Source organism: Mustelus asterias, chromosome 26, assembly GCF_964213995.1.
Source record: "Mustelus asterias chromosome 26, sMusAst1.hap1.1, whole genome shotgun sequence".
Taxonomy (NCBI): domain Eukaryota; kingdom Metazoa; phylum Chordata; class Chondrichthyes; order Carcharhiniformes; family Triakidae; genus Mustelus; species Mustelus asterias.
Window position 1 is genome coordinate 34,598,874 of NC_135826.1, and position 26,625 is coordinate 34,625,498.

Genomic DNA, 26,625 nt, shown 5'->3' on the forward strand with positions numbered 1-26,625 from the left:
TATTCCAAGTGTGGCCTTACCAATGTCTCGTACAACTTCAACAAGACATCCCATCTCCTGTATTCAATGTTCTGACCGATGAAACCAAGCATGCTGAATGCCTTCTTCACCACTCTGTCCACCTGTGACTCCACTTTCAAGGAGCTATGAACATGTACCCCTAGATCTCTTTGTTCTGTAACTCTCCCCATGCCCTACCATTAACTGAGTAAGTCCTGCCCTGGTTCAATCTATCAAAATGCATCACCTCGCATTTATCTAAATTAAACTCCATCTGCCATTCGTCAGCCCACTGGCCCAATTGATCAAGATCCCATTGCAATCCGCGATAACTTTCTTCACCATCCACTACGCCACCAATCTTGGTGTCATCTGCAAACTTACTAACCATGCTTCCTATATTCTCATCCAAATCATTAATATAAATGACAAATAACAGTGAATCCAGCACTGATCCCTGAGGCACACCGCTGGTCACAGGCCTCCAGTTTGAAAAACAAGCCTCTACAACCATCCTCTGGCTTCTGTCAAGAAGCCAATTTTGTATCCATTTAGAGACCTCACTCTGGATCCTGTGAGATTTAACCTCATGTAACAACCTACCATGCGGTACCTTGTCAAAGGCCTTGCTAAAGTCCAAGTAGACAACATCAACTGCACTGCCCTCATCCACCTTCTTGGTTACCCCTTCAAAAAACTCAATCAAATTTGTGAGACATGATTTTCCATTCACAAAGCCATGCTGACTGTCCCTAATCAGTCCTTGCATCTCTAAATAGCTGTAGATCCTGTCTCTCAAAATACCTTCCAACGCCTTACCCACCACAGATGTGAGGCTCACTGGCTTGTAGTTCCCAGAATTCCAAAGTGGGTGCATAAGACCTCCAAAGTTTTACAAAACTGGCTTTTCTGCTTCTCAGTGAGCAAGCACCCATTGTGCCTTCCTGATTCCTCCTGCCTGGCTCTCCCTGTGTAGGTATTTCCGTGTGCTAGATATTTGGAGGATATCAAGTCTATAAGATTTGGTGGGGTTGCTTCATGCTCCTCTCTGGTGATAGCTACCTTGTCTTGGAAGACCCATGCACACTGACAACAGAAACATGAGTTAGCAGGGGATGCAGGCAATGGCTGTGTATACAGTAATGTAAGAAGTCTCAATAATATACAGTCATGGGAAGGTGTGGCATCCTGTTAGTTGATTGATTATAAAGGACTAGTAAGAAGGCAATGGCCAAATTTTTCCAGCCCCCCTCCGGAGGGTTTCCCACGGCGGAGGCGGCTCCCCGTTGACCGGCAGCAGGATTGTCCAGTCTCGCCAAAGCCAATGGCATTTTGCATGGCATGCCCGTCCCACTGCTTGTTCCCCGGCAACGGGGGCCGACTTCGGTGGGACCAGAAAATCCCGCCTAATATTGAAATAAAACATTACTTTGTAATGCTATCATAAAGCCACAAAGCCCTTTCTGCGAATACCTATGCACCTATGCATCTCTTGCTGCTCATGGCAGCACAGGTTAAATGGTCTGCCACCAGTGTGAGTTCTTCCAAAGGGTGTGGGCAGCCTCACCTCTGAAAACGGGCAACAAATGCTGTCAGCATAGATTGTAATACATGGCAGCCCTATGCTTTATGCTTTCTCACTATATTCAACATGGTATGAAAGGAGAGGAGGGTTGCATGCAAGTGGTTTAAAGAGCCACAATGAATGTGTGAAAAAATATGGACAAAGTATCTAAGTGGAAAGTAGCCTTTACATTCATCTGACACATAAGTTGAAAATGCAGCCTCGCTGAGATGGTAGTGACAGAATGTAAGAGAACTTGAATCAATTGTTTCAGTTCAAAAGCTGGTACGATGTCTTATCTCAGAACTTTCATAATCCTGATAATACAAGTGTTTTTAAATTTGTCTCCATGTTCATCTTCCCTTTCCACAAAATTGAACATGCATTATTTTAGATTAGGGTTGTAGCGTGTTCCTGCCTTCTGTGTACGGATATATACCCTGTATCTGAGCTTATTCATTATCTCTCAACTTAGCCTATACTTGAATGCTTTGTCAAGTTTATTTACATTACAATGGCAATATTAATCTGAGAGGAAGTTAATAAAAATGAACTCAAAATGAAGAAAAACATTTTTATTAGACAGCCGCTTGTGATACCAAAATAGAATGGCTACATCTGAATTCAAATAGATGTAGCTAACATGCTTACATTAATAACTGGACAGCACAGTGCTTAGCACTGTTGCCTCACAGCGCCAGGAACTCGGGTTCGGTTTCGGCCTTGGGTGTCTGTCTGTGTGGAGTTAGCACATTCTCCCCGTGTCTGCGTGAGTTTCCTCTGGATGCTCCGGTTTCCTCCCACAGTACAAAGATGTGCGGATTAAGTAGATTGGCCATGGTAAAATAAATTGCCCCTTAGTTTCCCAAGATGTGTAAATTTAGATGGATTAGCCATGGTAAATGTGTGGGGTTACGGGGATAGGACAGAGGAAAAGCCTTGGGTAAGATACTCTGTCGCAGAGTCAGTGCAGACTTGATGGGCCGAATGACCTCCTTATGCACCATAGGGATTCTATGAACTGTTCTCCAAACGGAATGCCATAAGAAGGCTGAATAACCCATAATTAATTTGATTATTGATTTGATTTGATTTATTATTACCACATGTAGAGTATACAGTGAAAAGTATTGTTTCTTGCGTGCTGTACAGACAAAACATACTGTTCATCGAGAAGGAAAGGAGTGCAGAATGTCATTGTTGGAGAGTTTAAAAGAGTTAGAATGAAGTTTTAGAAGCATAGAACGAGAGTAAAAGATAGAATTAGAAGATATGCTGGGCACAGCTTGCAAGAAGTCGCCTAATTTAGTTGCATAATACTATTTAAAATCATTTTTGTATGTTTCTTTCAGGTTATGTAGAGGTTATCCAGATTCCTCAAGGCTCAGTCCACATTGAAATTAAAGAACTAAATGTATCCCAGAATTATCTTGGTAAGTTATGTTCAATGTAAGACAGTATGGCCGGGGTTTGCATACGCACTCAATAGCAGAAAAGCCAGGTCCATATAAATGTTCTGCAGAGAGCCAATGAACTGTAAAATAAAGAAATTATTTCATGAATAAAGAGAACCCAAATGAGTTGCAGCCATTCTTCTGCATTGTGGCACCGTGATTAGCACTGCTGTCTCACAGGGACCCCGGTTCGATTCTTCTGGGTCAGGTGCTCTTTTGGAGAGTTGGTGCAGACTTGATGGGCCGAATGGTCTCCATCTGCACTGTCAGAACTTTATAGATTCTATGGTTCATTGAAGTGCTTGCTGATGATTTTAAACTGTTCATGCAATATGTTTTTATTTTGAAGCTAAACATTAGTTGAATGTGAAATTATGCAAATTACTGAATATGTTGTCAAGTGGCATTGAGAGTATTATGTAATAGAATTTTGACCAATTTCCCTGCACCCTCCAACCCATTCCTACAGTCTCTCAGATGCTGGACGGTTGGGCAGATCGGCACCTGATGGGCTGGGATTAAAGATATTTCAGTCAGATCCCCCCAGTGAAGGTGTGTTCCTATTTGCAGGAAACAGGCCAGAAACAAGAAAGCAAATGTGGCCAGGCTATCAGCTGCCAAGCCTTCTGGTTGCTGTAGGAAATAGTAATTGGTAGCTTCTAGCTGTTAAAATAGGTAATAGGCTCTTTCATTGCCAGAATAGTCTTAGTGGGGCCGTTGAAAGCACCTTGCTTCTTCTTTGCCTTTCTCCAAAGCCTCCCCGAGTCCATAGCGCAATGTTTCCACCCATCTGATTTTTCTGCTTCTTCTTCTGTTCTTACCCTCAGTTTCTCTGTCAATTGTTGACAGGACAGGGCTGTCAGGTCCTCATATTCAATGTCTGTACAGGTACCAGACCCCGCATCCGGGATGGTCAGGACTGGACAGGTGTCGGATTTGTGGATTTTATGGAGTTTGGGTCCTAGGCCTAGCGTGTACTTATAATACATAAAATCAAATATGAAAAATAAAGAGTAAAAACGTTTATTCAAATTGCTACCCAGGGATGACTGCAATACTACATTCTGCACCCTCTCCTTTCCTTCTCTATGAACGGTATGCTTTGCCTGTATAGCGCGCAAGAAACAATACTTTTCACTGTGTGTTAATACATGTGACAATAATAAATCAAATCAAATCAAAATTGAATCAAAAGGGCACCAACTTTGAATAGAGCTGGTTTGCAAGCCCTGTTGGATTTTGGGACAACCGATAAGGGGTCCAGTACCAGTACTTGACCTTCTTCCTCTTTCTACCAGTTCTACCCTTTTGATCCCTGAACTGCTACTCTTGATCCGACCCACTTGTGTGTCCTTCTGTCTCCATCCAGTTGACTGTGAGCATCGCCACCAAACGTTGATAAAAACTAAACACTACTTTGAGGCTTTATTCTCTCCCCCACAGATGCTGTCAGACCTGCTGAGATTTTCCAGCATTTTCTGTTTTTGTTTCAGATTCCAGCATCCGCAGTATTTTGCTTTTGCTACTTTCTGTCCTTCTTTACCTTATTTCTGGCTTTCTTCAGTCTTTCCATCCAAGGAGTCCAGGCACACAGCCCACCAGAGCTTCCTTGGAAACCCCGTTTCTGGATGGCCCAGCTTACAGGAACAAGAAATTGAAGTGAAATAGCAAGCAATGACCCGTGCATTAAAGGTCTTATTTTGCCTCACCCACGCACCTGAGAAATAGTCATTGCTCAAACTCAGACATCAAGAAAATCAACCCATTTTTCTGAGAGGTTTTTTTCTTCTTCTCATGTATATCTAGATAATACATCTTGCTTCTATACCTATTTCCTGCCACCTTTTTCCATTATAAATTTCTAACTGCACATTTATGATGGAAACTGCTTTTGCAAACCTGTTGTACTATAATTACACTCCCTCTCATTATTTGGTTCTTTTTTATGACTATGACCAGGTAAGGAGGGGTCAAACGGCTGCCACATTGCTCTCTCCTTTTCTGACTGCTTTTTGTTGTTCGAAAAGGAATTACTTGCCAATTCAGTGAGTTCTTAACTGTTTACACACTGTACTCATAAAATAACCAGTCATGCAATTTTTTTCTTGACGTTAACAAAGAAAACGGGAGGGATTTTCCAGTTTTAGGCTGAGCGCGACTGGAAAATCCTGCCCTTTGCATGGTCTTCCCCCCAGCCTACAACGATTCCCGGGCAGACGAGACAGGAAATTCCTCCCCCCACCCCCCATTCCCCCCGCTGCCTCGTTAACTTTATCTTTCATAAACCAATCTCAGTAAAATAACAAAATACTTTTGCACACTCGATGTTCACATACACACAGAAATACAGATTACAGAATGGGAGAAAAGATAGATTGTCCAAATTACAGTCCATTAAAAGTAAAAAGGCATGTACAGGCCGGGATTTCCTGGCCCTCCTTGCTGGCAGGATCTTCCAGTCCCGCCGATGACGAGCTCCCATGGCGGGTTCCCCAGTGGCAGAGAGTGCCAGTCGCACAAAACGCCATGGATATTAGTAGGACCAGAAGATCCCTCCGCCAGCCAATGGCAGGCCACTTCTACCACTGGAAAACATACCAGGGGTACAGGAAAATCCCATCCACAGTCCATAGCTTGGAGACTTGGCAGGCTTCAGACTTTCCTTCTGTACTCCCGATGCCTCCGATATGAAAGCTGATTTGGTTGTTTTGTGGAGATGGTGGTACTAGTGGACTTTCTTTTAAGAAGTTTGTTCACGGTGAGAGCATCCCTAGAATGGTCACAGAATGAAAACAGGGCTTGAAGCTTGCCAGGTGGACTGGAGAGAAGGAAGGCAGGAGGGACCCCAACTTGAATCTTCTCATTCAGTCTGTCCTCAGTTCTGATCAGAAAATGTATGCTTAAAAATGTTCAAAGGATTGCCTAGTCATGTAAACCTTCCTTATCCAACTGCCAGAGGAACCACAAATTGGGTCATTGTCCACGTATTCCAAGGGTGAATTGATTAGCTCATGTCTGGAATGCTATCTTGATCAGAGTCCCATTGTCTAAGTCAATCATCTATTCAGTAGTATATCTCCAATAAATAACTCAGGTGATTGCCTTAATGCCTTGATAATGGGGAGGAGATGTGAATCCCTCATATCCCCCCAGGAGAAGGTCATTGTTTTTGGTGGGTTTTGCAGACAGACCATCTCCATTCCAATTAGATTACAATGTGGAATGTATAGTAATGCAAATTGGGATAGCCATCTTGGGCTGTAAACTCAAGTCAATTTTAGTCTGTGTTTTAAAAGTCTGTTTTGAAAATTCAATTTGGGTTTCCAGCCGATGGATTAAAAGATTATTACAATTTCGCGACACAATTTTGTTTCTGGTCTATCCTCAGATTGAGACCCCAGTAATGACAAGTGATAATAATTGGGACTTATTCAAGCTTATCTAATGGCACATGGGGCATGTTGGCACAGTGGTTAGCACTGCTGCCTCACAGCGCCAAGTACCCGGGTTCGATTCTGGCCTTGGGTGATTGTTTATGTGGAGTTTGCACATTCTCCCTGTGTCTGCAAGGGTTTCCTCCGGGTGCTTCGGTTTCTTCCCACACTCCAAAGATGTGCAGGTTACATGGATTGGGCATGCTAAATTGCCCCTTAGTGTCCAAAGATGTGTAAGCTAGGGGGGGCCTCAATGGCCTCTGTCCCCTCCAGCGGGGTCGGGCGCCTGTTCCCCGTTAGTGTGGAGCAGTTGGAGGGAAGCACTCCCAGCAGGAGTGGGGAGACAATAGTGGGCCCGGAGAATGTCAATTTCCATGATATTTCCATATGATAATCAGCTCTGTGCTGATTTCCAGTGCGGAGCTGATGGCGCTAAAAAATCTTGGCTGGGAGATGCGCAGAGGCCATGGTGCACAGCGTGAATCCCGCTGCTGATGTCTCCCGGCCCGCTGCACTACTCGAGCAGTGCAGCAGTCTGGGAGAATCGCCCCCATTCCCTCCCCCAACCATATCTTTTACCGATTGCAGAAGTTGGGGCCAAAGCAAAGCAAATAGCAAGCAAGTCCAAAGTCCATTAAATAGTAGAGGCTTGAGTAGGGAAGAGCGAGGTCGATGATAAAGGATCTGGGAGATCAGAGGTAGGGAAGGCCAAGAGCCTGAGAAAGTGACAGCCTGATTTCTCATGAGAAAGACTGAGGTATCAAAACAAGAAGCAGGCCTACAAGACAATAGCAACACAGTCAGCCTGAGACTGAGGTCAGGAAAAGGAGCAGACATCATGACTGAAAGAGAAATGACTTTTTTTTCCACAATACCATTGATTCTTTTGTGAGCAATGTTTGAATCAGAAATAAAACTGTTATCCATCAAAACCAGTCAAAACATTAAACTGATAAGAAAGATGAGAATAAATAGATACCTCATCACAGACTAGCAATAGCAAAGTTCAGCGGTAAATGGGGATGTGGGGGAAGCAATCAAAAGTTCACAATTCACCTTACAGATAGGAACAAAATATATATAGACAGTACAAATCCTTTCTGAATTTATCAATCGTTTATTATGCAAGTGTGCAGAAAGTTGCTTTGAAATGATCCAGGTAAGATCTGATAGCAGTACGGTGGCACAGTGGTTAGAACTGCTGCCTTACAGCACCAGAGACCAGAGTTCAATTCCCACCTGTCTGTACGGAGTCGGCACGTTCTCCCCGTGTCTGCGTGGGTTTCCTCCGAGTACTCCGGTTTCCTCCAACAGTCCAAAAGACATGCTGGTTAGGCGCATTGGCCATGCTACAAATTAATGTGAAAATTGTAAACAGTTGTTATGGTTCAGGTCAGAAATTCCAAAGTGTTCTAAGGAACCTGTCTGGATCATAAGTTTTGCATCTTGAATTTGGCTAGGGTAAGTAAGAGATGTTTCACTTCAGGTATGATTCAAATGACCCACTAGGGAGCTTTTATCAAACAAAGCATTTAAGAATATAGTTAACATGTATAGTAAGAAAATTAGCAAGAACTTTTATCAATTACGAACAAGAAACAAAACAACCACCATAATGTATAACCCTTAACAAATATATCTAATGTGTTCCAATCAAACCAATCCCGTAGACAATAAACGCTTTTCACAGGTTTAACATAGCAAAGACTAATACCCACGTGATACTGGACTTGAGACATTTGGATGAAGTCTGCAGTCCTCTATATTAGACTCAGAACAGTTTGAAGTCAGAACTGCTTCCCAAAACACCAAGGACTCTAGGCAAGCGACGAACAGCAGATTCCCCCCTTCAAAAAGGCAAGACGTTGCTTTCAGCTAACCCGCAGAATTTTCCAAAACCAGGGAGAGAAAGAGAGATCTGTTTTCAGCTTGATGCCCCTTCTAAAACTAAAACTCAAACCTGCAGCTCCAAACTGAAATTGAAAAAATCCTCCTACCACTTGACCTGCCAATCAGTTTTTCTCCGAACAATGCAGAGTCATAAACATCCCAGTAAAAATAAACAAATCCCCGTTTAAGCAGCAATAAAAACACTCTTGTAGACAGCCCAGCAACAATGAGAAAAACAAACTAAAAAAGTTTACTTACAACTGCAGAGTACATGATTTTTAAAAAACTTCTTACAGTAATGAAGGGTTAAAGGTAAATTGGTTGGACTTGAATAAAAAGCAAAAATTTAGCAAAATAGGAATCTGGTCCCAATTAATTAGGAATTTCTTCAGCCAGAAGATGGTGAATTTGTGGAATTCATTGCCACAGAAAGCTGTGGAGGCCAGGTTGTTGAGTATATTTAAGACAGAGATAGATGGATTCTTGATTGGTAATGGGATCAAAGGTTACAGGGAAAAGGCAGGAGAATGGGGTTGAGAAACTTATCAGCCATGATTGAATGGTGGAACAGACTCGATGGGTTGAATGGCCTAATTCTCCTCCTATATCTTATGGTCTTACGGTAATCAGGCAGAAAAGTTAGCAAAGTGGTGAACTAAGGAAAAACTTCAAAGGTGAGATGGATAGATATATTCATAGATGGCAGAAAGTACATCTGAAGGAACAAACAATACTAAAAGGGATGATTAAAATGACTAACGCAGAACCTCTGAAAGAACAGCAGGAATATAAAAAGGAAATAGCAAGGCCCAAATATTAAAAATAAAAGGATAACTAATTATTAGTTCTGCTCAGAGAATAAGGGTGATATCAAGCTGGAATGGCAGAGAGATACTTGACAAATACTTTTTAAAAATCCATTATGATGATGTGGTAACGTAGGTCAACATAGGATAATTGTTAGACACAATTGTAGGAAAGATTTTTGATTTAATTTATTATTGTCACACGTATTAATATACAGTGAAAAGTATTGCTTCTTGCGTGCTATACAGACAAAGCATACTGTTCCTAGAGAAGGAAAGGAGAAGGTGCAGAATGTAATGTTGCAGTTATAACTAGGGTGTAGAGAAAGATCAACTTAATATCAGGCAGATCCATTCAAAAGTCTGATGGCAGCAGGGTAGAAACTGTTCTTAATCAGTTGGTACGTGACCTCAGACTTTTGTATCTTTTTCCCCAATGGAAGAAGGTGGAATAGAATTGATTCTGAAGAAGAAAAGCAGATGCCTATATGACATCTCTAATTAAGATGGAAAAGAAGCATAAAAATCCTAATGCACCAGCTGTGAACAGTTGGATAAACTGCAAGTATTAAATACTCTTAGCAGTTTACAAACAGCCAAAACCACTGATACATTAGGCTTATTTTGGTCTCTTATTTTGAAGATTCCTATCCTTCAGTTCAATTTTCCTTTATATAGAATTTTTGAAAATTGTAGTCAGCCTTTGTTATTTCTCCCCTATATCTTCCTAATTTACCCTTCCTGAGCAGAGATGTTATATCCATATCCGAAGCACCTTCTTTGCTGAATTTTTTCCCCAATCTGCACAAAGGGGATGTGTTCTCGTAGTGGTATCATCGCTGGACTAGTGACGCAGTGTAATGTTCTGGGGACCCGGGATCGAATCCCACCACGGCCGATGGTGAAATTCGAATTCAATAAAGAAATCTGGAGGGCAATTCTCCCAAAAAAGTTCTAACTGCTGAATTCACGGGAAAACTGATGTAAATCTCAATTGTTTTTTTTCAGTGGGAGTTCATCCCACTCTCTGTGCAATGTAGAGGTCACAATTGTGAATATAATTAAAAGCTCGGAGGGGTGGGGTCGATTCACACCATGCACAGTGGCCCCGAACTATCAGCCTCCCATTTGCTGGCCACCTCAATCACTGGCCAGCCCGAAACCCCCGCGCTGCTGCCCCCCCCCCCCCCACCACAATGGCCCAATCACAGCCCCCCCATCCAATCCAGCGCAACTTCTTCCCACATCCCCCGCCCCCCAAGCAGTGACAATCCCCCCACCCCCTCCCCCTGCAGACCACCCCCACCCACGTGAAGCAGACCCTCCCGGCAGACACCCCCACACCCAGCAGAGGCAGACCCCCTCCAGGCTGCCCCGATTGCTGGTCTCCCTCCTGCCCCGATCAATCCCAATGCAGAGTGGTAGCAGGACCCCTCACTCCCACCAATCACCTCCTAAGCCCCGCCCCCATCAGGCTCCACCCCCAGGCCCACTAAATATATTTAAATAACATTAAAATAATATTAAAATCACTTACCTGGTGTTCCCGCCGATTTCCAGCGTGGTCCCGAACGGGCCGCATATCCGGCAGTCAGAGATGTGCGTGCATCAGGAACGTATGCGCGAATCCCGACGTGATTCTCCAGGCCTGCCGCGCTAAAAACTTAGCATGTCAGGATGGGAGAATCGCCCCCAGGAATTAAAAGTCTAATGATGACCATGAAACCATTGTTGATCGTCTTTTAAACCCATCTGGCTCACTGATCTCCTTTAGGAAAGGATATCTGGCGCTGTCACCTGGTCTGGCCTACATGTGACTCCAGATCCTCAGTAATGTGGTTGACTCTTAAATGCCCTCAGGGATGGACAACAGGCATTAGGGGGTCCAGCCAGCAATGCCCACAAACAATGAATGAATGAAGAAAAGGCAACTTTTCAACTACGAACACTCGCATATTTAAACAAATCCAGAGAATTGCTGTATGATGTATGATTCACAACATGGTTCTCCATAGAAGAACTTCCCTGAAAATGAATGAGAGGCACAAAGAACAAAGAACAGTACAGCACAGGAAACAGGCCCTTCGGCCCTCCAAGCCTGTGCCGCTCCTTGGTCCAACTAGACCAATCGTTTGTATCCCTCCATTCCCACTGGGGCACTGGGGCATCAGGCAATAGCTTTTCAGTTTAGTATGGCTTAGATTCTGCACCAATCTTGTCATCTGTGCCTGGGTCATAAGGTGAAAAAAGGAACAACATGCATCCAAAAAGAGTAAAGGAAATGAAGATTGGAAGGATTCAGTGGAAAAATGTCCATTGTGGAAATAGGGCAGGATTTTACAGCCTCGCTCGAGCGAGACTGGAAATTCCAGCCTGACATCAATGGAGATTTTCGTTGTCGGACCCTCGCGCTCTCCAATTCTGTGGTGGGCGAGTTGGTAGATTTTGATTTTTTGATTTGATTTATTATTGTTGCATGTATTAGTACACAGTGAAAAGTATTGTTCCGGCGATAGTGACTGTCCATCTGTGTCAACTGTGATGTGCAACCGTATCATTGCCTTCTGTCACCTGATGGCCTGCCTTATGTTTTATACCATGGACTACTTTTACATGCACTGCTAATGAGCAGGGTGAGTGTAGGGGCAGATTGCAGGCAGCTTCGGGATCATGCTGAACCACTGCTGCCAAGAGAAACCACCGGCTTTGCACCATTCCAAAGTCACAACGGCTGTCCTGCGCAGTTCTTACTTTACAGTTCATAGAAAATAGAAGCCCGACAGTACAGAAAGAGACCATTCAGCCCATCGAGCCTGCACCAACAACAATCCCACCCAGACCTTATCCTTGTAACCCCATGTATTTACCCTGCTAATCCCCCTGGCACTAAGGGCCAATTTAGCATGGCCAACCCACCTAACCCGCACATTTTAGGATGTTCATTTGGATGAATCCTGTCTAGTATGCATCACTAAGTAATTCCTCCACATTTACATCTGATCCATACTTGCAATGACCACGGTGGAATTTTTCAGCCCTTCCTGCCAGCAGGATCTTCCAGACCTGGCAAAGTCACCCCCACCGCGGTGGATTTTCCAGTGGCAGGGCGGGTAAGCCATGAGAAAGCCCGTAGACCTTTGCGGGACTGGAAGATGCCACCAGCAGCCATTGGCTCGCCACGTCCGCTGCGGGTAAACCTGCTGTAGGGGGTAGAGGGAGGATCCTGACCCAAGTCATTTACAAATGCCTTATATCAGGGAATGGCATGAAACAGGATTGTTTCAATTCACCTGAGAACACGTAGCTGAGCAGTTAGGTTTCCATTTTCTTCCTGTTCTGGCTGAGGTTTTGAGCTGTTTCCTGTGCGTTATGTTTCCTGTATCTTCTAAATTCAATCCATCGATGCCACATATCTTCAATCTGTCTTCTTTATATCAAAATCTTTTTTTCGAAAATGTACTTTATTCATAAAGTTTGTAAAAAATAAATCTAGCAGTTCAAATTTGACATGACATAAACTGCAATATGGGTTAGTTTAATCAAGTCCAATATATGAGGTGCCTCGCCACACTTGCCATTACAGGCTATATTGACAATATACATTTACATTACACGTCAAATATTCTCTGCTGCTTACAGCCTGTGAGGGTTTTACCAGTCCCTTGGTATACTGTGGCAGGTGGGGGTCCTGAGACTGTGGCCTTTCCCCTTTGAGCCTATGTTGCTGCTGCCCCAATTTTCAGTGTGTCTCTCAGCAAGGCTTTGCACTGGGAAACTATCAGCTTTCAGCAGACCAAAGAGCATGGCCAGGATTCTCCAGTCCCGCCGGCAGTGCACCCCCACACGTGGGTTTCCCACTGGCGTGAGGTGACGTCAATGGGAATTTCCATTGACAGCGGCGGGACTGGAGAATCCCACCGCTAGCAAACAATGTCTCCACTCCCGCCGGCGGGAGACACACGGCTAGGAGGCCGGAGAATCTCGCCCTATATTTCATCGAGTTGTTGGTTCTCCATCAGCAGTTGCTGATTGATGCACCATCGATCAAGCAAAGACTAGTTTGTATGCAAGAACAAATAGGCTTTTATTAGCAAAAGACTTGGAGCACACCCATGCCGATGAACTGGTCCAGACTGAGGCAGGGGGGTGGGGAGCAGTCACCTTTATACCTGGACCAGGGGGGGAGGAGTCCTGGGCAGGGCCAGCAGGGACGTGTCCAGGCATGTCACACACACACAGGCAATAAGCTAACAGTGGTTTACCACACTGTTCATCTTGATGCCTACCCCTGCCTGTCATGGACTCCGCTCTGCATTAAGGAACAGCTTAAGGTGAATCTCAATAAAAGCCGCTGCATCCCTTTCTAGACTTCCTTTGCAAAGGCACATTCCAGAGTGAGGTGGAGGCAGTTTCTTCCCCATTGTAGCCACCTCGAGGTCAGCATACAGAGGTGATGAGACCTCAGGAAGGATCTGACAGTGAGTTCCCCTCACACCAGCAGCCAAGCTACATCTGGGTGCTTGTTTGTAAGTTCTAGCCATGTGGCATTCCCCATTTCAAATCATCCTTTGCTTACAATCCTTTCACCAGTTTTCAATCCAGCTCACCACATCAGCTTGCACACCGTGATATTTGTGCACAATCCCTCAAGTGGTAGCTTATTGGAAACCCAAGTAAATGGAATCTGCCAGATTTGTAAATTCACCAATCCGGTGACTACTTCAAAAAACTGAATCCACTTTGTCAAACATGAATCCTGTTTTATTGCGCTGTGCAAGGTCCCCTCATCCAAACCAAATTTTCTGTGAGCATCTGTCCATCTTGGGAGACGATGGACTGATTTCATTTCTGGATTGAACACCATCTGTCGTGTTCATAGAGATGTGTCCACGGGTGACAAGCCCTCCGTAGCTGACACGGATGAATAGCATCAACCCAAGGCTGACCCTTTTTTTCCCCCTTTCTGCCAGGTTATCTTTTTCTCAACCTGATTATTTATTTTATCTTCTGCTGAGGCCGGAATTGAACCCAGGTCCCTGGTGCTGCGAGGCAGCAGCGCTAACCTCTCTGCCACCATGGGGGCGGCACGGTAGCACAGTGGTTAGCACTGCTGCTTCACAGCTCCAGGGTCCCGGGTTCGATTCCCGGCTCGGGTCACTGTCTGTGTGGAGTTTGCACATTCTCCTCGTGTCTGCGTGGGTTTCCTCCAGGTGCTCCGGTTTCCTCCCACAGTCCAAAGATGTGCAGGTTAGGTTGATTGGCCATGCTAAAATTGCCCCTTAGTGTCCTGAGATGTGTAAATTACAGGGATTAGTGGGTAAATATGTAGGGATATGGGGGTAGGGCCTGGGTGGGATTGTGGTCGGTGCAGACTCGATGGGCCAAATGGCCTCTTTCTGCACTGTAGGGTATCTATCTATCTATGGTTGTCTTTTAATTTGATTACACAGCTGCAAATAGACTCTTTCCCTTGCTGGTCTTCCTACAGCATAATCCTGGAAAGACACCAATATTTCTAATAAGCCCAGTCAGACCCATGTATTTCCCTCTCCACTGACAGTATCACCTTACTCCACTACTTTCATTCCTTTCCTAACAGAAACACCTACTCTATCATCTGTAGACAATGGCAACTGAGGTGTGTCAATTTTTGACCCATCCTCAATACAAAGATATGCTTTCTTGAAGGCTATTGACTCGAGATTTTTAGTAGTAGCGTACAGCTGTAGTTCTCTCAGTTTATTCCTAATGCTCTTTTGGAATCACCTAACAAAGTCTTTGGGTAATCCTGTGTGATTTTCACCCTTATTTCATTTTGTTTTGTATTAACCAAAAGGAGAGCTGGGTTAAAATTTGTATTGATGTGGTCCCCGGCTGGAACGTGCTTGGTTATTAATCACACCTGGTTATTACTCACCTGGGTAAAAATGTGCACCTGGAATGGTGACAGAATTGGGCTCAGTTGCGATACTTTACATTGGTCCAATAACATGCCTACTTTCACCGTCTATGTTCAGATGAAGGCCGGTGGCAGAGATAATCATAGAAGAATCATAGAATCCCTACAGTGCAGTAGGAGGCCATTCGGCCCGTCGAGTCTGCACTGACTCTCGGACAGAGCATCTTACCCAAAACCATCCCCCATCCTAACCCCATAACCCCACGTATTTACCCCACTAATCCCCTGAACCTATATATCTTTGGGCAATTTAACATGGCCAATCTACCTAATCTGCACGTAATCAGTGACATTATATCCTATTCAGGAGATTGGCAGGCTCAGGGCGACACGGTAGCACAATGATTAGCACTGCTGCTTCACAGCGCCAGGGACCCGGGTTCGATTCCCGGCTTGGGTCATTGTCTGTGGCGTTCTCCCTGTGTCTGCGTGAGTTTCCTCCGGGTGCTCCGGTTTCCTCCCACATTCTGAAAGACGTGCTGGTTAGGTGCGTTGACCCGAACAGGCGCCAGAGTGTGGCGACCAGGGGAATTTCACAATGACTTCATTGCAGTGTTAATATAAGCCTTCCTTGTGACTTGTGACTTGTGACGAATAAATTAACTTTAGAAGATGATGGTGTCATATTCAGTCACTGTTGTATCTTGGACGTTACAACAGTGATTTTCAATGAACGAATAGTGTGCGTATTAAGACCTTCTTTAATTCATATTAAACTTCCTTTTAAGCACTGAAGTCTGATGGTGAAGAATACTTTATAAATGGTGGCTGGTCCATAGATACACCACAGCGGTTTGATATTGCTGGAACTGCTTTCCATTATAAAAGGCCTGATGATGAGCCAGAGTGTCTGGAAGCACTGGGGCCTACCAATGCAACTCTCTTTCTTATGGTAATCATTTCCTTCTATTGAAGTTTGAATAATAACTGTTTAAAGTAAAGCAGGTAAACTTTAAAGGATACATGAGTAAAGTTGGTTAAAAAAAGAAATGAAGTTTATTGACTACATCGGTTCTTAGTCACCTTGGTAAAAAGCAAATAAGAAAACTTAGAAGTACAATTAATCCCAATAACGGGCGGAGTTTTGAGGTACGTCTGCCCAAGGCTCGTACGATCCCGCCCGAGGCCACCATTCTCCGAGCCTTGCCTGCCTCCGGAATCGGGGCAGTCATGCCAGTAAAACTCCGACCAATGTTTCATTAAACTTTCCAAATATATCTCATTTTGGAGCAAAATAAATCAACTTATCTGTTGGTATGGGTCTTGCAGTTGTGTCATTGAGTCCAAGAGCGTTACACCACAGAATTGGGCCGTTCGGTCCATCATGACTGCACTGGCCATCAAGTGCCTATCTATTCTAATCCCATTTTCCAGCACTTGGTCCATAGCCTTGTTTGCTGTGACATTTCAAACACTCATCTAAATGCTTCCTAAACGTTGTGAGGGTTCCCATCTCTACCATCCTCTCAGGCAGTGAGTTCCAGATTCCCACCACCCTCTGGGTGAAGCCGTGTTTCCTCAAATCCCTTCTAAATTTCCTGCCCCTTACCTTAAACCTATGCTCCCTGGTTATTGACCCCTCTACTAAGGGGAAATGTTTCTTACTAGCTACCCTATCTATGTCCCTCATAATTTTGTCCATCTCAATCAGGTTCCCCCTCAGCCTTCTCTGCTCTAAGGAGAACAACCCCAGTCTAACCAGCCTCTCTCCAGCTGAAACACTCCATCCCAGAACAACCCCAGTCTAACCAGCCTCTCTCCAGCTGAACCACTCCAGCCCAGGCAACATCCTGGTGAATCTCCTCTACACCCTTTCTGGTGAAATCACAGCCTTTCTATAATGTGGTGACCAGAACTGCACACAGTTCTCTAGCTGTGACCTAATGAACATTGTATGCAGCTCCATTAAACTTCCATGTTCTTATTCTATGCCTCAGCTAATAAAGGCAAGTGTCCCATATGCCTTCTTAACCACCTGTGCTGCTGCCTTAACAGTTAGGGAATTCCCCCTGCTATGTACAAGAATTGGGGTAGAGTTTCTACCTTGGGAACAATTAGGAAATTGAGGCCAAGATGGGTCCAAAGTTGCATTTGTTGAATTAAGTTAAATTTTCCGCTGAAGTGCATTTGCACAATCGCAAAGGTCAAAGTTTCCTTGGATCAACACAATCAGGGGGCACAACAGAATTGCAAAAAATATCCGGGTGAATATAATTATGAGTGTTGGAATATTGTGTACAGTTCTGGTCACCCTATTATAGAAAGGATATTATTAAACTAGAAAGAGTGCAGAAAAGATTTACTAGGATGCTATCGGGACTTGATGGTTTGAGTTATAAGGAGAGGCTGGATAGACTGGGACTTTTTTCTATGGAGTGTAGAAGGCTGAGGGGTGATCTTATAGAGGTCTATAAAATAATGAGGGGCATAGATCAGCTAGATAGTCAATATCGTTTCCCAAAAGTAGGGGAGTCTACAACTAGAGGGCATAGGTTTAAGGTGAGAGGGGAGAAATACAAAAGTGCCCAGAGGGGTAATTTTTTCACACAGAGGGTGGTGAGTGTCTGGAACAAGCTGCCAGAGGTAGTAGTAGAGGTGGGTACAATGTTGTCTTTTAAAAAGCATTTAGACAGTTACATGGGTAAGATGGGGATAGAGGGATATGGGCCAAATGCGGGCAATTGGGATTAGTTTACGGGTTTTTTTTTAAAAAGGGCAGCATGGACAAGTTGGGCCGAAGGGCCTGTTTCCATGCTGTAAACCTCTATGTCTCAATGAGTTAAACTGGAGCAATTCAATCAATAGAGCAGAAAATGGGTTCTAAGCAGACACAAACTATTTTAAATGAGGGTCCAATCATGCAACTGTTTGTATGATTGGATTTGTCCTATGTAGGGGTTTGTCGTATGAAGAGAGATTGAACTGTTTAGGCCTATCCTCTCTGGAATTTAGAAGAATGAGGGGAGATCAAATTGAGGTATACAGGATGATAAACGGTATGGATAAAGTAGACGTGGAGCGGATGCTTCCTCTTGTGCGACATTCGAGAATGAGAGGTCATAGTCTTAGGATAAGGGGCAGCAAATTTAAACAGAGTTGAGGAGAAACTACTTCTCCCAAAGGGTTGTGAATCTTTGAAATTCGCTACCCCATAATGCGGTGGATGCTGGGACAGGGAGTATATTTAAGGAGGAATTAGACTGAGTTTTAATTGGTAATGGGTTGAAAGGTTATGGGGAGAAGGCAAGAAAGTGGGGATAGAACATTACAGCGCAGTACAGGCCCTTCGGCCCTCGATGTTGCGCCGACCAGTGAAACCAATCTAAAGCCCATCTAACCTACACTATTCCAATATCATCCATATGTTTATCCAATGACCATTTAAATGCCCTTAATGTTGGCGAGTCCACTACTGTTGCAAGCAGGGCATTCCACGTCCTTACTACTCTCTGAGTAAAGAACCTACCTCTGACATCTGTCCTACATCTATCACCCCTTAATTTAAAGCTATGTCCCCTCGTGCTAGCTATCACTATCCGAGGAAAAAGGCTCTCACTATCCACCCTATCTAATCCTCTGATCATCTTGTATGCCTCTATTAAGTCACCTCTTAACCTTCTTCTCTCTAACAAAAACAACCTCAAGTCCCTCAGCCTTTCCTCATAAGACCTTCCCACCATACCAGGTAACATCCTAGTAAATCTCCTCTGCACCCTTTCCAATGCTTCCACATTCTTCCTATAATGCGGCGACCAGAACTGTACGCAATACTCCAAGTGCGGCCACACCAGAGTTTTGTACAGCAGCAACATGACCTCCTGGCTCCGAAACTCAATCCCTCTATGATATCAGCCATGATCAAATGGTGGAGCAGACTCGATGGGCCAAATGGCCTAATCCTGCTCTATATCTTATGAACCGTCCTCCAGCTGTGAGTAACCTGGCGTAAAATTACTGAAAATGACTTAGAATAATCACACTGAACCATTTACTAGTTTCGTTAGTGAATAATTTTCAGTTTCTCAGTAAATTAAATATTTTCTTCACATGTAAATTATTTTTTAAAAATCTGTCAATGAAAATGAGGGCAGTTTGCAGAGCAGTACAAAAGTGATAGAAACTCGCAAAAAAACTAAGCGGTTCGTCAATGCTCTTCACGGAATGGAGTCTTCCGCAGGTAAATAGGACCTAACTTCCATACAAAATTGCTCCAAAATTGCTAGTAGGGAATGTGATGCATCAAGCAGTGAGTTGTGTTATGCAGTGATGACATAATTTGGAAGTTTGGTGTCTGAAAATTGAAGTAAGTAAAGCCTGGCAACTCTTGTTTTGATTGAATACGTGTCCAAACAACCAAACAGTACAGAATGTGCCTTACGTTATTTTTCATTTTTCATGCAGGTGCTGGTACAAGAGGAAAATCAGGGTATTCATTATAGGTTTAATGCACCCATCACACACCCAGTCAGTGGGGACACACAGGCAAGCTATGAATGGCAATATTACCCATGGTCCAAGTGCAGTGCCATATGTGCAGGAGGTATGAATGAGCAAAATGTGAACACTGATCATGATAATGATGGCTAGAGAATGTCAGATATATTTTCCTTATGACCATGAATAATCATTCTGGGGTGAGTATGTTTATTCAACAGAAGTGCAATATCTGGGCATGTCCCTTTTCCTTGCAGAGGACAGGTGTATGAATAGGTGTAGCTTCTAGCAAGCACAAGAGAGCCACCTTGTGAGTCCCACGATGGTCTTAAATTGGTTGCGTGTAATTCTTAGCACACTTGGCATTGTTCAGCAAATGCTGCCCCAATTGCAGAATCACGTCTAAAATTAGACTTTATGGTTTGAGGTTTGCAAGCCCAGGCTTGTTGAATGTGGTCAATACTCTGCCTGTTGTGAACAGCTGAACGGACATGCTATCCCCAGTCCTTGGGACATATAGCATGCATAACTGGCATCACACAGGCATTGAAATTCATATACCACATTACACATTTAATTTTATTGTACCATTCACTCTTGGTTCTCTCATGCAGTAAGCCCATTCATGTCAACAAATACAAATTCGCAATTTTTGTGACAACAAATAGGTGTTAGGAATTAGAATCATTGCTTCATACAGTGTAAGGGATTCGGAGAGATAGCTTTTCTGACCAGCAAAAAATCATAGGCAAGATGCTTAGTTGGTTTATAATTTAACTGGTGTCTTTTTCAAAGAATGGTATAAATTTCCTTGGATATTCTAGGCCATGTGGTCTTTTGGCTGAACAGCTTGAAATGTGTCTTAGGATCATAGAACCCCTACAGTGCAGAAAGAGGCCATTTGACCCATCGAGTCTGCACTGACAACAATCCCATCCAAGCCCTAGCCCCGTAACCCCATATATTTACCCTGTTAATCTCCTGACACGAAGGGGCAATTTATCATGGCTAATCAAGCTGACCCACATATCTCTGGACTGTGGGAGGAAACCGGAGCACCCGGAGGAAACCCACGCAGACACGAGTGCAAACTCCATAGAGACAATAACCCAAGGCCGAAATCGAACCCGGGTCTCTTGCGCTGTGAGGCAGCAGTGCTAACCACTGTGCCCTTCTTCAAATAGCTTTGGAAAACAACTGGGTAAAAACTGGTAGAAGTTGAAGAAAAATATTACACCATTCAGATAAATGAACGATATTGACACATTGCTGAAAATTAGGTAACAACCAATTCAGCTCAGAGCTCCACAACTCTGGAAAAAATATACACTCTGAAGAAGGCTAATTCTTTTGAGTAAAACATCAGTAGAGATATTAAACAATATAGTGATAATTCAATTCATAAGTTTAATCATGTTTTGAAAAAAAATTTCCGAAAAGTATTTAATTTGTTTAAATACTTATTTTGGACACCAGAAATTTCAGCCACTGAGCGAAAAGAAAAGAAGCAAATCCAAACATTTTTAGGTTAAACATTTTCAGAAACACATTTTGAGTAATTTGTTGGAAACAAAAAAGCACCCTGTGGCCAGTTTGTGCTTTTACAAGTGATGTTCGCCATTACAGACCTTTGTGACTGAATAGATGGCAGATTAGTCTCTGCATTGGGAAAGCCTACCAGAGAACCGCTCAGAGGTATCTCAGGCAATTGCAAATGTAGCGGATGGTTGTGGGCACAATTAACAAGGGAAAACTCAGGGGAAGTGTTTATAGTGACTTGCCATGCTTATATTAATATATTATTGACTGGCAAATCTCAGAGACACAGTTTAAGAATAAGAGACCTCCCTCCTGTGTCTAAGATGAGGAGAAATAGAAACATAGAAGATAGGAGCAGGAGGAGGCCATTTGGCCCTTCGAGCCTGCTCTGCCATTCATTACGAGCATGGCTGATCGTCCAACTCAATAGACTGATCCTGCTTCCTCCCCATAACCTTTGATCCCATTCGCCCCAAGTGCTATATCCAGCCACCTCTTGAACACATTCAATGTTTTGGCATCAACTACTTCCTGAGGAAATGAATTCCACAGGCTCACCACTCTTTGGGTGATGAAATGTCTCCTCATCTCCGTCCTAAATGGTCTACCCCGAATCCTCAGACGTGACCCCTAGTTCTGGACACTCTCACATCGGGAACATCCTCCCTGCATCTACCCTGTCTAGCCCTGTTAGAATTTTATTAGTCTCTGTGAGACTTCTCTTCAACATGTGAATGTGTGAAATAGGAGCAGAAGTAGGCCATTCGGCCCTTTGAACATGCTCCGCCATTCAATGAGAATCTGTTTGTGTTTTGAATTCTACATCCCCATCTACCCCCCGAAAATCTTTGATTCCCTTGCCTAACAAGAGTCTATCTACCTCCACCTTAAAATATTCAATGACCCCACCTCTACTGCCTTCTGTGGCAGAGAATTCCAAAGTGTCACAACCCTCAGAGAAAAAAATTCTCCTCATCTCTGTCCCAAAGGGCGATCCCTCATTTTAAAACAGCGAGCCCGAGTTCTGGACTCATCCACAAGAGGAAACATCCTTTCCACGTCCACCTTGCCGAGACTGTTCAGGAGCTTACATGCTTCAAGCAAGTCACCCCTCACTCTTCTAAACTCCAGGAGAAACAAGCACAGCCTGTCTAACCTTTCCTCAGAAGACAACCCACTCGAGGGGACGAAGTAGAAATGGTCGAGAGCTTCAAGTTTTTAGGTGTCCAGATCACCAACAACCTCACCTGGTCCCTCCATGCGGACGCTATAGTTAAGAAAGCCCACTAATGCCTCTACTTTCTCAGGATACTAAGGAAATTTGGCATGTCTGCTACAACTTTCACTAACTTCTACAGATGCACCATAGAAAGCATCTTTCTGATTGTATCACAGCTTGGTACAGCTTGGCTCCTGCTCTGTCCGACAAAATTCCATCGGGAAAAAGATTCTAAAGTCTGAGATCACACACCAACCGACTCAAAAACAGCTTCTTCCCTGCTGCCATCAAACTTTTGAATGGACCTACCTCGCGTTAAGTTGATCTTTCTCTATACCCTAGCTATGACTGTAACACTACGTTCTGCACTCTCTCCTTTCCTTCTCTGTGAATGGTATGTTTTGTCTGTATAGCGTGCAAGAAACAATACTTTTCACTCTATACCAATACACGTGACAATAAATCAAATCAAGTCAAATCAAATCATTCATTCCAGATATCAATCTAGTAAACCTCCTCTGAACCATCTGGAATGCATTTACATCCTTCCTTAAGACTGTCGTTAGTCAGTGGAATTCTCTTCCTCAGAAAACAGTGAAGGCTGGGTCATTGAATCTGTTCAAGGCAGAGTTAGGCAGATAGACAAGAGAATCAAGAGTTGAGGGTGGCAGATATGAAGGTGGATGTTGAGACCACAGGTCATCCATGTCCTTGTTGAATGGTGGAGTAGGTGCGGAAGGCTGAAGGGCCTATTCCTGTTACTAAGTCCTATGTTGCTATCTCCCACAGCCTTGCTCTTAGTAGATCAGAAGATGTGCTTTTATTTTATGTAACGTATTGGAGCTAGTTATATATCCCACACAGTGTGGACAGGTATATTCAGCCAGCTAAAATGAGTTGATTCACTGGATGCTGAAAAGTCAGCCCTTTTACCTGGTTGACTAGCATTGCAGGCATTCTGTTTATAACGTACAAGGGTCTGTGAGGTGAACCTACTTCTGGCCTGACCATTTCTGGATGACGCTTGGGGAGATTGCAGTTCTACTGAGTTAATAGGAGTTTTGAAGCCTTATTACAGTCCTCATGTCACGAGTAGAAGCGGACAGTGATCCTCATGTAGGCTGTGTGATTCCTGCACAGACACGCAGGAGTTTGCAACACTCTTTATCCCCTTCCCTTCCCCGCCCATCCATCCGACAAACACACAACAAAGCCGTCAGATTGAAAAATTCCCCTATTCGGGGGAATTTATTCTGGTGTTTGTCATGGCCAAAAATGGCAACATTGGCAGGAAATCTTGCGGGAGAATCCTGGCGGCGAGATACTGGTCTCTAATTTTCTGGGTGGCATGGTGGCGCTGCTGCCTCACAGCGCCAGGGACCCGGGTTCGATTCCCGGCTTGAGTCACTGTCTGTGTGGAGTTTGCACATTCACCCCATGTCTGTGTGGGTTTCCTCCGGGTGCTCTGGTTTCGTCCCACAGTCCAAAGATGTGCTGGTCAGGTGGATTGGCCAAGCTAGATTCTCCCTCAGTGTACCCGAATAGGCACCAGAGTGTGGCGGCCTGGGGATTTTCACAGTAATTTCATTGCAGTGTTAATGTGAGCCTACACGTGAGTAATAAATAAACCTTAGCTTTAACTTTTCCCCCATCCCTCACTGGTGATGTAACGATTCAGTTTAATAAATTAACATGTTTAAAGGGCTGCCCTGCTGTATGTTCCTCCAGATAAAGAATTTCTCCCTTAGGTATTTAAAAATGTGAAGCAGTCAAGGGCACGGGGGGGCACTGTGGGACATACAGGGTATGGCCCTATTGCAGTGCCCCCTGGCATTGTCCCCCCTGATAATGCCCTCTCACAGCACCAACCTGGCCGTGCAAGCCTGCCAGAGGGTAGTGCCAGGAGAGGACCCACCAGGGAACCCCTTTGGGGGGAGGGAGGGGGGTTCTCTTTATATGTGGGGGGGGGGGGGTCTCCCCAGTGTTTGTACGGAGAGTGTTCCCCATATCCGTGAGAGGATGTTGGCCTGGTGATTGTGGGGGAGGTTTTGCCCCAGTACTTGTGGGGAAGGAGGAGGTGGGTGTAGAGGGGGGGGGGCACTCATGTGTGAAGCTCACACAATCTAAATAATTGAGTTTTTCGTGTTTCCATTAGTTCTTTATTCTTCAGATTAACTTCAGGATCAGAGTGATAAGATTGCTTAGAAAATGCGATAACTAATGACCGGTACTGATCTCCAGTTCCGATAATGTATTATTCAAGTTACTGATTCCCAAATTTTCTCATTTCTATCTAGGTATACAGGCACAATCTGTTGTGTGCAAGAAACTGGATGATAATTCTGTTGTTTCTGCCCATTACTGTAATCGTGAAAACAAGCTTCCAGAGAAACAACGTGCTTGCAACACTGAGCCGTGTACATCAGTGTAAGTAACACAAGAACTGGGTCAACTCTTAGAATTTAGCTTACTCCTTATATCACACCATCACAAGCTCAACGGAGCTGAAAGAATTTCCTCTGACCGAAGCCAGAGCTCACACAAAAACAAAAAATGCTGGTCTCAGCGGGTCTGACAGCATCCATGGAGAGAGAGTAGAGCCAAAGTTTTGAGTCTGGATGACCTTTCGTCAGAGCTGGTGCTCATTGAGCAACAATAAATCTTCTGAGGTTGAGTCACCAAGTAAAATGTGGTCATAAAATCCAGTGCCATTTGAAAGTTTATTTATTAGTGTCACAAGTAGGCTTACATTAACACCGCAATGACGTTACTGTGAAAATTCCCTAGTCGCCACACTCCGGCACCTGTTCGGGTACACTGAGGGAGAATTTAGCATGGCCAATGCACCTAACTAACACAACTTTCGGACTGTGGGAGGAAACCGGAGCACCCGGAGGAAACCCATGCAAACACGGGGAGAACGTGAAGACTCCGCACAGACAGTGACCCAAGCCGGGAATCGAACCCAGGTCCCTGGCGCTGTGAGACAGCAGTGCTAACCACCGTGCCACTCTTTGTGCAATCACTTTTGTCACTGTTTTGTACTACCGGGTGGCCCTTTCAAAGCTTGAATGTACTTTTTTTTCCAACTTGAATTTTCTTTCAACCAATTGATTCAGAGACAATGGTCATGGGAATCGGAGTGGGTGAGGGGCGGACCATGGAAAGGTTCGTCCAATTATGCTGCAAGTTTTCATGAGCTGGAATGTGCTGCCCACTGTCCTCTGAGTGTTTATCTGGAGGGCCTCCTAGCACCCTATGGATAGAGCACATCTCTTCTCTTCAATACCCTTTCCAAACAAGGCTTTCAATGTAATGTTAGCAACTCTTGAGCCTTAACTGTTGGACCCACCAGGAGCAGGAACAGATGCAAACTTAATAATAGCGTAAGTCATGGGGATGGGGTTTTGAGGAGCCTGAAAATACCAGCACCGGCCAACATGTTGGTTTCCTGTGCCAATTACTGGCATTAGCCATTTTTGCCAAGGTGTGTCGTGGCCGGCAGAGATGCCAGCCCCCATCCATGGCGAGTAGTCAGTTAAGCTCATTAACAGCTTGGTAAAGTGCACTTGAAGGAGGCTGAATGGAATTTTCCAATCAGTTTCTAGTTTCCTGATGTGACAGTATAACTGTTTGGAGATGGGCATCCGCTGGCAGGTTGACGGACCAGTACTCCGGGCAAGCCCTCTGTGCCTGCCTGGCTGCACTCAGTTGTGGCATGGAAGCTGAGTCTGGTTCTTATTTCAAGTTTCAAAAGAAATTGGTGAGGAGGCACCCCCGTGTTGAAGTGCCCTCTCGGCTTCTTACCTTCAACTACAGCCTTCTGAGCTAAAAGGCCTCTCATCCCAGAGAGAAAATTCGACCCTTGGACCTACACACTCTCTCAAGTTGTGCCATTCTCCTGTGCTTCCCAGATCAGAACCAGTTGCACAATGGTTTCCATCAGCTGCTGACGGACAGTGCTCTTCTTCAGGAGGTGAAAGCTGGCTTTAAGGAGGAGTGCAGGCTCGTTGTGACTGAAGCTACCCTCTCACAATGGTAGACCCCCTACTGAAACACGCAGTTATTCACCAGCACAGTTATCACCGGCTGCACATGACAGCCATGTTAATTAGCATGTAGCACAATGTTGACGTTCTGCCTGCATCCACAGCAACAGGCCCCGGTTCATATTGCATCACAATCCCTGCACCCATTTTCATCGTCTATTCAACTTAACCCTCTTTCATTTGAAGGACAAATTTTGTTCCAAAGGACAGTGTTGGCCTCCTTTTCCCTCCTTTCACCCCTGCCCCAGAATGAGAGCCTCTGAAAACCTCTTCCTCA

At 44.3% G+C, this 26,625-nt stretch overlaps 1 protein-coding gene across 1 annotated transcript in view; it reads left to right on the forward strand.

The window, feature by feature from the left end:
• Positions 1-26,625, forward strand: part of adamts10 (ADAM metallopeptidase with thrombospondin type 1 motif, 10) — a 147,560-nt gene that overhangs the window by 112,001 nt on the left and 8,934 nt on the right. The window contains exons 17-20 of the mRNA XM_078198785.1: positions 2,917-2,997; positions 15,836-15,999; positions 19,509-19,647; positions 24,597-24,726. Of these exons, the coding sequence (XP_078054911.1) occupies positions 2,917-2,997; positions 15,836-15,999; positions 19,509-19,647; positions 24,597-24,726 (514 nt within the window). The remainder of the gene's footprint in view (positions 1-2,916; positions 2,998-15,835; positions 16,000-19,508; positions 19,648-24,596; positions 24,727-26,625) is intronic.